General features: G+C 34.0%; 1 protein-coding gene across 3 annotated transcripts in view; it reads left to right on the top strand.

Annotated features, from left to right (window-relative positions):
* TRPC4 (transient receptor potential cation channel subfamily C member 4) overlaps nt 1-13,165 on the top strand; it is a 200,458-nt gene that overhangs the window by 49,519 nt on the left and 137,774 nt on the right. For all 3 annotated transcript variants that reach the window (XM_037527219.2, XM_054701802.1, XM_054701803.1), the window contains exon 2: nt 12,259-12,663. In XM_037527219.2, coding sequence (XP_037383116.1) covers nt 12,286-12,663 — 378 coding nt within the window. In that variant the 5' untranslated portion in view covers nt 12,259-12,285. The remainder of the gene's footprint in view (nt 1-12,258; nt 12,664-13,165) is intronic.

The raw sequence follows: 13,165 nt of genomic DNA, 5'->3' as shown, positions 1-13,165 counted from the left end.
ACAAAAATATAAATTTCAGTTTTAATAATAAAAGCAGTACTTTTTAGAAATAGAAATGCCAAATTAACTTCATAACAATAGATATTTAAAGTGAGATTTACAGTGGGAAATTCTAAAAACTGTATGATCTCCAAAAGCTCAATTTCTTTTTGTAGTTATAAAATAAATACTTGAAACTATTTCTTGTATTTTTCTGAATAATTAGTGCGTTTTAGACATAGTTTCCTTGGAAACCTCAATAACCTAAGATGAGGAGATAGTTGTGACCACAAGCAGAAAATCATATATCAAAACAGAACGCAGATCACTGAGTAGTTATAAAATTAAGTAAAAATATTATGGAGCTTCATGGATGCATGAAGAGTATTTAGTATAAATGTAAAGGAGGAATAAAAAGAGTAGCAAGGTTGGTAATATGTCCAAAGTCACATGGTTATTGGCAAAGACAGCAGACAAAAGCAGAGACTAATAAGATCACAGAGTCAAATCGCCATAGTGATTAAGATTATCCAATATAGCCATCCATGTACTTCTTCAATGTGCTACATAACATTCCCTTTCACTTGTTTTTGCAATGTTTGGATATTATCAGCAATAGGAAGTTTACTAGCTTCAGAGATAAATACCCCATCTTTGGTCAAATCTATTATATGATGATCTTTTTGTTGAGAAAAAAACTTTTTCTTCATATTTTATACCTATTATTCTAGTTTTTTTAAGATTTATTTATTTATGCATACAAGAGTTGGGGTACAGGCCAGAGATGTGGGGGTGGGGGGGTTGAGGATTCACAGAGACAGAGTGGGGAACAGAACAGGTAAGTTGACTGAAATACACTGCTGAGGGGAGCAGGGGGCAAGACAGGAGAGGTCTGCTGCACACCGTGTGGGTAGCTCCCTTGGCTGGCCAGGGATCAAACTCTTGCTGCAGAGGCTGCAGAGAGCTTCATAGGGCTGTGCTTAACCCCTTGCACTAGGGAGGCCCACTTCTAGCTTTTGGAGTGACACAAACAAGTCAAATTCTTTTAAGCATGATAGTCCTGATAATTATTAAACACAGTTAGTGCTCCTTTTTGTAAAATAAATTTGTGGTTAATGAAAATGTATTGTGTTCTGTCAAAAACTTAGAAATTGTAGATAAGGACAAAATTCACCATTTATTCTTATAATGCTTTCTTAATTATGAATATAGTTACCTCCTTCTTACATATTTTATCATTATTGCAGAAGCATTTTATTGTATTTAAAATTTTATCCATGATTAGCAGTTATCATAAAGTGATTATTTTTGTATGGCATTAACCTTTAACAATTAAATAGCTTTTTAATGAAATGGAATGCTTTTTTACTAAATAAATATTCAACATGTAAGTGAAGTCATTGATGATGATTGATTTTTTTAAGACCAGATTTTTCCAACAATAGATAACAGATTTGTTTTCACTTTTGTGCATATATCATTGCCTTCCTTATAACATACACTCCTCAGGTAGATTCCTAGAAGAGGTATCTTTTAGGGTAAAGGGCCTGAACCTTTCAAAAGACTGACACACATATTTCCAAATCCTTTTTAATTCAAACATCACCAGTGATTTACAAAAGAAATATTTCCACTGCATTTGTTGTTGTATTGGTTATTCTTTTGTATGTAATCTGATGACATTTGGCACAGTCCCCAGTTTTAGGGATCAGTAGAATAGCATTTTTTTAAAATTTTATATATATTTTACATTATTTTTCATTTTTGCACAATGTATGCATTTTCATCTTGGTTATAGTCCCCCTATAATTACCACCCCTCTTGTTCTGATCCTACTCCCTACTCCCTTCCCCCTCCCCTGTAGTGTGTCTCTGGTTTATAGTTGCTTGTTGATTTTGATTTTTACTTTATTATAATTAGTCTTTTTCCTGGTCCCTTATTTAGTTTTTCTAAATTCCTGCTATGAGTGAAACCATCTGGTATTTTTCTTTTTCTTCTGGCTGCTAAAGCTGGAGCTTCCATATGATCCAGCAATTCCACTCCTAGGTATTTACTCAAAGGACACAGAATCATTCATTCAAAAGGGCACCTGCACCCCTATGTTTATAGCAGCACTATTTACAATAGCTAATCTATGGAAACAACCCAAATGCCCCAGAATAGATGAATGGATCAAGAAGATGTGGTACATATACACAATGGAATATTATTCAGCAATCAAAAAAGATAAAGTCATGCAATTTGCAGTGACATGGATGGAGCTGGAAGGTATCATGCTCAGTGAAATAAGCTGGAAAGAAAAAATACACTTTTAAATAATATTTCACGTTTATATTTCCTTTTCTCTGAGGGAAGTTATTTTCACTCTTTGAATCCAACTTTTTTTCTATTTAATAAATTTCATATTTATATTGAATAATTTCCTTATCTTTTTTTAATTTTGTGTATCAAATTTTAACACTAAATTTTTAATTCCATATACACATATTATGAGTCTTCCTCACATCATCTCTCCATTGTTTTTGCTTAGAAAACTCTTCCCCATCAAAAGGATGGACTATTTACTCACATTCTCCTGTCTATTTTTCTCTCAATCCACTTAGAATCCATTCTCATGGTGCTCTAGAGTTAACCAGTAGTCTCTACAGCTTTTAATATTTTTCCATTTCCCTTGCTGATTTTCATGGTTCTCTATTGACACACTGCTGTGCAATATCTGTCCAATTACCTCTCTCTTTTTATTTCTCTTCCATACACACCAGAGTATGTGCCACCACCCACCCAAAATAATACCAATAACACAAAAGCCACATGGTGTCCTTTCTACTCCTATAATTATCTAAATTGTTTTTTTAAATAAAGGGGTCATATATTTATCAAAAATTCTATAGGTGCATTCAATGTTTACTAGTTTTGTAACAAAAATAATTTAAAATAATATTTGTAATATTACAAAAATTTTACAAAATATTACAAAAATATTTGTAATAATAAAAATAATTTTAAAATATTATTTTCATTATTATTAAAAGATTTCTTTCTGCTTTTTTTAAAATCTTTTTTTTTTTAATAGAGGCATGTTTTTATTTATTTGTTTGTTTGTTTTTTGTTTATACATGCACTGGGTACAGTCAGAAGCGCGGGAGGGTGAGAGAATTCACCAGAGCCAGAGCGGGGAGCAGAGCAGGCAGAAGGACCGAAGCACACTGATGAGGGGAGCAGCGGGCAGCAGGAGAGGTCTGCGCACCATGTGGGACCCTCCTCTGGTGGCCGGGGAGCAGCCGGGGATCGAACCGGCGCCGCAGAGGCTCTGCGTGCAGCTTCGCAATCCAGCATTCAACTGCTGCGCCACCGGGGAGGCCCTCTTTCTGCTTTTGACAAAAGGCTATCATTACCACCATGACCATGCTGCACACACATGCAAACTGGCACTCACATGCACACGTGTATGCACACCCCACACACAGATACACAAACACAATTTCAGAAACTAAAGGTCAGCTATGCATTAACTATCTGATTGATTGTGGAGGGGCACTTTGAATACGTTTTTCTGTTGAATAAGTCATTTTTGATTTTTGAAGCTTAGTTTGTATTTTTTTTTTTGTTTAATCTTATAAACTAATGAGTATTTGTCCTTACTTAGATTTTCTAAGTTTTTGATGAGGAGAACACAATACATTTTAATAAATGTTTCCTCCATACACAGTTCTTCTGTATGTTGCTTTCTCTGTGCAAGTTAAGCTTTCTTTGTTAACAAGAAAAATAGTGACATCTTTGATCTAATGGAAGAAGTACAAATGTTTCTGGTGTAGTAATAGCAATTGCATACATGCATTTTATTATAAGATGATGTGTTTCTTTCAATAAAACTTTAAATTGCTCAAAACTATGAAAAAATCAGGATGCTGGAAAAAAGGATTAGGTTGTTCAAAATATATTCAATCAGAATATTAATAAAATTATTAATTAACTCAATAAAATATAAACAGACATTAAATCTCCATGAACAACGTACCACATTAGAGTCTGAGTTTTGCCTTCTTAATCTTAATCAGGGGTTAATGATTCATCTTGTCATGATATTCACTTGTTTTATTGGCACATGGTCTGTGAGTTTACACTCTTGCCCAATTCTAAATCAATCAACAGATCGAGATCTTTAAAACCAGAAACTGGAGTATACCATTCCCCAGATCAATGACCTGCACTAACATTATTATGCTTAGAATACTTTCCAAAATCTTTGTCTTGCATTCCCTGGCTACAGACTCTCTCCCTTAATCAAACTGAATGGCCCTCTTCCCTATCCTACAGTACACCTTAACTTCCACCTCATTGGTTTCTCACTTGCAGAGTCCCTTTATGAAATGGTCATCTCAACACATTTTATACTGTGAGCATTTTATCAACATTTATGTCTCATAGAGGCTATCATGACCATGCCACCTAATGATACTCTTCATCTTTTGCCACTCCCATCATGTTTCTCCATGTCCTCACACATCTTGTTTACACATAGTCCTTAACAAAATGTGCAATTGTTCTATTCCTGTCTTTTTTTTTTAAAGATTTATCTATTTATGCATACAAGAACTAGGGTACAGGCCAGAGGTGTGAAGGGTGAGAGGATTCACCAGAGACAGAGTGGGGAACAGAAGAGACAGATGTACTGAAAATACATTGCTGAGGGGAGCAGGGGGCGAGTTCAGGAGAGGTCTGCTGCACCATATGGGTAGCTCCCTGGCCGGGGATTGAACTTGTGACGCGGTGGCTGCGAATAGCTTCATGGGTTGCATCTTAAACTCCTTGCACCACCAGGGAGGCCCTGTTCCTGTCTTTGCTTTTTAAAAATCTTTTTGATTGTATGGGGAATATAACCAAAACAAAAATGCATACATTGTGCAAAGATGAAAAAAGATGTAAGAATTATATAAAATAAAATATTTAAATTAAAAAAATAAAATAAAATCTTTGTGGTCCCAATCAATAGATGATAATATCTTCTGTGAATGCAAAGATGTTGACTTTGAATCCCAAATCTATTGCCAATGTTTAATATACAGACACTAGTGTACAGGTGTCCGACACATATTGCATTCATTTAACAAAAATCTGTCAAGCTTGTGTTATAAACCAGGCCTTTTTATAAGTACCATACATGCATCAGTGAGCAAAAGTGAGAAGAATCTGTTGACCAAACATTATAGAAAATTGTCTTTTCTTATCCCTGCCTCCATACTTTCCATATATTATAGAGTCCACCTATGATCCAATATGGTTTTAGTATGAAAAATCTTCTGAGGCTATATGCATGAGACTAATTTTATTCTTTCCTACCATTGCATAATTTTAATAAGATATGAAATTCTAGTTTCAAAGTTCTGATTTGGGGGAGTTTATTCTTTTGATTCTTTGCAAACAATATTTTATTTTGTTGTTAAAGAGTTATGACGTTATTCTGATCCTCTGTTCTGTTCTATGTATGGGACACCCCCAAAATATTAGCATATAATCTTTGAATAAAACAAAGCTAACTTTATTAAAACTCACAATAGTAAGGAAGAACACCACTATGACAGAACTGTGCAGTGCCACTGAAGGGAACAACTGGGAAGGATATTTATAAAGTTTTCTGCTCTCTGTTTAGAGAGCAGAAACTTACTATATGGAAAGTTATTAGGATTAAGCAATAATTATGATGTATTAGTTTTGGATTTACCAATGTGAGAGTTCTAAAGAAAGCCTTGAAAAATAAAATGCTGTTTAATAAGGGACCTGTTTGCCCAGGTGAGCAGAATGTTATTTCAGATAAACAGGTATGCAAGAATTACTTGATGTGCACAGTGAAATAGCAGATAATTTATGGGTTTGTGATCTTATTTTCCCTTGGCAAAGTTTTTCTAGAATGAAAACTAATTAATATGACAACTATTCCTAATGGATGTGGTTGCTTATTCCCATAGGGAATATATACTTTTTCTACTTTAGAATTTTTCCATCTATAAAGAATGTGTTCTTGCATATCTTAAGTGGCACTATGGATATTTTCAATGTAGAGTATCTTTTATAATTATGAACATCCTTGGTTATTACTATTAAAAATATTCTCTCCACTCCATTACATTATTTTCTTTTTATGCAATTGCTATTTTGTAGATGTTAGTCCTTAAATATCTGTCTTCAATTTCAGTTGCCTTTTATATTTTTCAAACTGGGAAAATTTCATGATCTGAAATCTCAGTACAGTGATTCATTCTACTGTTATCCTACCAGTATTTCTCAGTTACTTCTTCTTAATGATTTAAAGTTTAGGTATACAGCAATATCAGTGAGAATATTTAAAGGTTATTGCTACATCCATGTAACAAATAATAAGGAGATAAAGCAAGTGAATACTACAGAGGGAATGTTATCAAGCAGTTGAAATATGACCAGAAGGACCTAAAAACATTCTTAGTTTTATTTAATGTTAGTTAATTTACATGTGAATAGTCACTTCTGATTAACAGCTACCATATTGGATAGCACAGATCTAGAACTCAGGAGAGATTCTGTCAACATGAATTTTGAGCATGTCTAAAACATAGAGCATAGTTTTAGATACATATGGAGCATATTGAATAATGAGTAATGGATGAGAATAATGAGAGTGACAGATGGAGTAAATAGTCATTGGTAGCACCCTGATCAGAACATCATGGCTTTAGATGGAGTGAAGGGCATCTGCGTGAGCTCCTGAGAGTGCAGTAATGTTGAGATGAAACATGAGAGAAGAATGTTATAGAACTTAAAGTGGCACAAAGCTCCTTTCAAAGTGCTTTGTCACTAGAGATTGCTGAAGAGCTGAGTATTATGAGGACTGGAAAGTGCCAGTGTGCATCTGGCAACTAGCAGGACATGATTGATCTTAAACCAAAAAGATTTTATTCTATGATGATGACAGAGAGCAAATGAGTCCATGGGAAATGAGAGTAAAGTCTTAAACTAAAGAAGTTGAGGGCCTCCCCAGTGGTGCAGTGTGTTGAGCGCAGCACTATGAAGCTGTCCGCAGCCTCTGCAGCACAGGTTCGGTTCCTGGCCAGCCAAGGAGATACCCACATGGCGCAGCAGACCTCTCCTGTTGTGCCCACTGCTCCCCTCAGCAGCGTGTTTCAGTCAGTCCACCTGTTCTGTTCTCTGCTCTGTCTCTGGTGAATCCTCTCACCCTCCTGCGCCTCTGGCCTGTACCCCAGCTCTTGTACAAATAAATAAAATCTTTAAAAAAAAATAAAGAAGTTGAGAGATCCGAGAGAGAGTCAGCAGAGATGATTAGATTTTAACAACCATGAAGCACGTTTGTTATTTGAATGGAATGAACCAGTGTGCAGGAAGAAACTTAAGGACAGAATTTAGAGACATAGAAATGAATGGAAGCACAGAAAGCAGGATTGGAAACTGGAGTGGGGAGAAAGCATCCTTTCCTCTGAAACTGGAAGGAGAGAAAGAAAGAAATCAATGCACATGTCTAACACTGCCTGCTACATGTATTTTCAACAATATACTTTCTAAATCCAGTGAGACAAAAATTAAGATAAATAAAAATGTTTGCCCTCCATATGCCATTTTTTCTCAGCTTCTGCGTTTTTAACACTGGTGATGTTGAGTGCATAGTTCTAAGTTTGGTGCTTATTAAATCATCAGAAGTTTCAATTTTAAAATAAATATGATGGCAGTTTCTTTCTTTAAAATCTTAGGATGACGCAATATTTTACTTAGTAAAATGCTTTTTTCTTTCATTGAATAATACAATATCAACTACTGCATTTTAGAGAACAGATCCTAAAGCATTTTAGAGGAAATTAGTAGTTCATTGTGCTTTTAGAACGTCAAAACTAGAAAAAATTTGGCAGTTAAGTTTTGGTTGGACAAAATTACAAAACATTACCACCAATATATGTATTGTTGGTATAAGACTTGTAGCCATTGAAAGGTATAGTTAGTGTCCTGCCTTAGGAAAGTAGAGAAGGGTTTGAACTTCAGAATGGTAACAAAATTCATTGTGGATGCTTTGATGTGGATTATGTATTATGACAAAGATTATTGAGACAGTATAACATATCAATAACAAGACAAAATCTGGTTTGGATTGTGAATAAGTTACCTTATAAATGTCTTATAAATGTAGTTTATCTTATAAATGTTGCTTCATATCAAATTCCAGGAAAAGTACAAATGCAACTTATGTATAATAGTATCCAAATAAAAAATGAGATTCTTTATTTGTCATCATGACATGAAATAACATCTCTAAATCTGTATCTTTTGACAGTGAACTAGGGGATAATAAGAAGCAAAAAGTAATGTGTGGGAATACCATTTTACCTTTAATGTATTTTTAGAGAGTATATGACTGTATATTTTCTATCATTTGTGTTTTTTGCAATTCAAGTTCACTTCTCTTCCCAATGCATAACTTGTTTTCCTTTATGGAATATGCCTCAGAGCTGTATAAATATCTAGAAATTTTGTTTCCCTAAATATCATGTAGCTTAGATAATTGTAGTCTTCATATACAGTAACAATCTTTTAAATTTCTTTCAAGATTTATGTCAAGGTGTATCTCTCTTCACCTTTTACATATTGTTTCAATCCCCAACCATTTAAGAAAAATACATTTTCATTCATTAAAATTTCACTTCTCATCATTCGAGGTTTTTTCCAAAACATCCCATCTCTCTTCTGAGTCTGTGAAATGTAGCCATATTACTTCTCATTTATATGTAATAAAGGGCACATTGAAATAAAAATAAAATTCTGTAAATTCATGGTGGAAAAACCCTTTTTCCTTTCAGAAAGTTCATTCTGAAAGTGCAAGATCAGAAACAGGCTTTTCTTTCTACATTTTAGACATCTATTTGCTATGCTGAGTGCTCTGTTCTTTTAGAATTTCTATCCTATAGCAATTCCATAGTTGCTGATAAGTGTATCAGCTCAGGAACTCTATCAGCCTTATCAGCACCTTTCACTCACTATTGCATTTGTACAGCACAGTTTAAAAGTATTAAATTTGATTTTTGCCCATTAGTATCCTTGCATCTCAAGTAATCCAGAAGGACAAGTCTGTGTATTATGCAATCTTCACTCTTCCTTGCTTTTTTAAGGCTTCACCCATCACAGTTGTTCTCATTCATTTGCCCTCACTCCCTCCGGGAGGACTTCCATCACCCCCCCCCCCCAACTGCTTACTTCAGTCCCTCCCTCTATGGCAGTTATATGGATTAGGTTTTATTGATTTTCATAAATCCGATTTCTAACTATCCATCCTTTCCCTCCCCCAAGTTTCCAGTGCCTTTGATGCCATCCACGAATTCTTTTGTTGTCACCAACATCTTATCTTTGAAAATGAGAAGTCAAATATTGTCTACCTATTCTTTGATACCATCATTGATAACATAAAGTAGATAAAATAGAATAAATTACAATGCCATCCTCTAGACTTCTTCCTAATCTTGATTGAGTCACAATTCACATGAAGTTCTGATATAACATGTGTGTTTTTTCCCACATTTTATTTTAAGTTGTATTTTGGGTAAAATACAATCCAACATTAGTCTAAAGCAAAGTCATTACAGGTAGGAAGACTAAAATTCAAAACTAAATAAGAAAAATTCATTTATTTTTCCAAGAGTCATGGACAAGGACAACGTGAGGTAAAAGAGAAGAATATATACTTCTTAAATAGATTATAAGTGCAGTTATTATTATGATGAGGTTGAGAGAGGAATCTGATTGAGCTGTGGAAATTACCAAGAAATGATAGACACAAAATAGAGTTTCAGACAGAGCCAGGGGACGCAAGGCCTCTCATTCAGGCTCAAGCATCCAGAGTGCCCAGTGCAACTGGCTTTTATGGATACAAGCAGCCCCTCCCACCCCAACCTCAGGTTAGTTACTCTCTTAGCATTTGGCCTTGTCCAGGCACACATTCACTGCCAAGGTTCTGCACTAGCAGGTTATTCTGTTTCTTTTTCTAATCTAGTTTGTCCCCATCCCGGTCTGTACACAGGCCAGTCCTCCCACCCGGGCTGATCAATTTTTTAGCTATGACCTTGATGTTTTCCTTCTCTCAGCACTGTGTGCCTTAGAGGTCTCCAACATTTTAACATTACCACTGATGAATAAATGAGACATTCAGGATCAGAAAATTAAAATGAGATATGTAGCAAGATAATCTTGATTTATTGAACTTTTAATTTTAGTGAAGGAATTTTAAATTGTTCTTGTTATTTAACAATTTATATTCTATTGCAGTTATTCTAATGAGTTAAAAGATTACCCAAATACAAAAATTATAATCAAACTTCAATGAAGTAATTTGTACATCTAAAGTTATTATACTTCTGCATCAATATTACTCTTCATTTTCCTCTAAAATATTCATATTGTCGGGCCTCCCTGGTGGTGCAAGGGGCTAAGCACCACACTATGAAGCTGTCCGCAGCCTCTGCAGCACAAGTTCGATTCCCAGCTGGCCAGGGAGAAACCCACATGGCGAAGCAGACCTCCTGTCTCACCCGCTGCTACCCTCACCATGTGTTTCAGTCAGTCTGCCTATTCTGTTCCCTACTCTGTCTGTTGTGGATCCTCTCACCCCCCGCATCTCTGGCCTATATACCCCAACTCTTGAATGCATAAATAAATAAATCTTAAAAAAATAAAATAATATATTCATATTGTCACTTAAATAACTTATGACACCTCATGTCTGCAAATGAGAAAATAAATTTATATCATTCTGTATAGTTGGTCAAAATATGTTTTCAATACCATGACTAATAAAATGTGAAATATTTGAATAAATATTCTGCAATATGGGATTTCCAAATTTTGTTTAGTCGAGGAAAGGGCCTCATTAAAACACCAAATCTTATGTGCTAAAAAAGGAACAGACTATCAAATAATAGTTTTACATAATAATCCTGATCCTAGATTTTTGAGAAATCATGATAAATAATCTAGATTTCAGAGGGTGAAATTTAACTGCTTGATAACTGAAATTGCTACTAAATTGAAGTATAAAGCAAGCACAATTCTCCAAACTGAAAACATTACATTAAATGTTATCAAATTTGTTAACGTAATATGTGATTAATCTATAAATAAAGCAATATTAAGATCAGATTAATTTTCTCATAAAATCAGTAGGTCTAAAAGATCATCTAAGATGAATATTCATGTTCAGGTATGTAGAATTACTCATTTTTATGTAAATAAACATATGAGTTGAATATAAATAACAAAGAACAAAATAACTCAGCTCAGATATATGAAATCAGGAACTACCAGCAATAAATATATTTATATTTCTGTTCATTTGTATCATTAGGATAATAGTAATCAATGTAGATTCTAGCAAGTTTGTTCTTATTCACCTATCTTAAGATAGTCTTAGATTTATATGAAATTATATCCTTATCTTCAACTAGATCTACACTGTAATGTCCAAGTAATAATACATTTTATAATAAATATATTCCTGACTTGAGGTTTGTTGGTTCATAATATAAAGATATAATTAAGAAAACAACATTTTATAATAAACTCTATATATTTAATCATTTTATAAATCTTTCCTTGGAATATTGAATTGCCTACTCTCATTTTGGTCATGAATATCATTAGTATACATTCTTCCCTTCTGTGAATTCGCCTATGAAAGGGAAAATAAAATTAAGTTCATCAGACTTAATATGATATTTTATTGGCATTAACATCATTTGTTCACATTAACTTTGATGTTAATAGTTACTAACATTAAGCCTATCAAATATGACAAGTGAAAAACATTTTGCCAAGATAGTACTATTCAAGAATCTCAACACTATTCAGTATCTCCCTGATTAGTAGAATTGACAGTGAACAATATATTTGAATATCTCTAGTCCATCTGCGGAAACTCAAAAACACAACCAACCTTTGACTTTCAAATATATATATTTATATACCTATATATACATAGTATATGCTATATCTGACAAATGTCACTTTCAAAGTATTTTTGTTTAAATTATATAAAATGCTAACCTCTTTTTATTCTTCTTTAATCAGGAATATGTTACTTGCATTTACAGATAACTGAGGAAAATCGTCTATTTCCATTGTTTGAGGGGGAAAATTTAACTATCATTACTTGATTATCACGTCATCACTATTATTGGCATGATACAGGTTATATGTGTTGCATAGTGATGCAAAAGTGTACTAATACTAACTTGTGCTTTTTTTTTTCTCTTTCAGGAACAAAACAATAGCATGGCATGAAACATGGCTCAGTTCTATTATAAAAGAAACGTCAACGCCCCCTACAGAGATCGTATCCCTCTAAGAATTGTTCGAGCGGAATCAGAACTCTCTCCATCAGAAAAAGCCTACTTAAATGCTGTGGAAAAGGGAGATTATGCAAGTGTCAAGAAATCCCTAGAGGAAGCTGAAATTTATTTTAAAATCAATATTAATTGCATTGATCCTCTTGGAAGAACTGCTCTCCTCATTGCAATTGAAAACGAGAACTTGGAGCTCATTGAGCTACTCTTAAGCTTTAATGTCTATGTTGGCGATGCACTGTTACATGCCATCAGGAAAGAAGTTGTGGGGGCAGTTGAGCTGTTGCTGAACCACAAGAAGCCCAGTGGAGAAAAACAGGTATGTGCAAAAATACTGTTTTTAATATATTGACATGCAGAAATATGGATGTTCAAATTCCTGCAAATATTAAGAAATGGAAACATTGAAATAAAAACTATTATGACTGTTAGTACAAGTTCACTTTCCCCAACAATAACCACCACCTGCACCTCCTACTCTGGCTGATTAGACTTTTAGCAAGTTCTAAAGCAACACAAATAACCTGTGTTGGCTTCCTATGCATTGGAGATATTTCTATGAAGTTGTGATATTATTTGGGACTGAGTATTTGTGTATGTTTTTTTCTCAAATCTCTCATTTTTCTACAAGTAGTAAACTAAATTCTTTTGGTATTTTCCTACTTAATCCGCTTTCCTTTTCTGGGATTCTGTGTCATATTGCAAAAGTCAGTTGCACCTTTTCACTTTGATACTGTTCTTTAACAAATTCTAGTGGGTTTTTTTAGATTGAGACAAATAAAAATATAAGATTAACAAAATACTTGAACTCTGACTACTGT

This window comes from Talpa occidentalis, unplaced genomic scaffold, assembly GCF_014898055.3.
Source record: "Talpa occidentalis isolate TD23 unplaced genomic scaffold, MPIMG_talOcc4v2.1 talOcc4.5, whole genome shotgun sequence".
In the NCBI taxonomy this organism is placed as follows: Eukaryota; Metazoa; Chordata; class Mammalia; order Eulipotyphla; family Talpidae; genus Talpa; species Talpa occidentalis.
The sequence above is the reverse complement of the archived record's forward strand: the minus strand, read 5'-3'. Positions and strand labels throughout refer to the sequence as shown.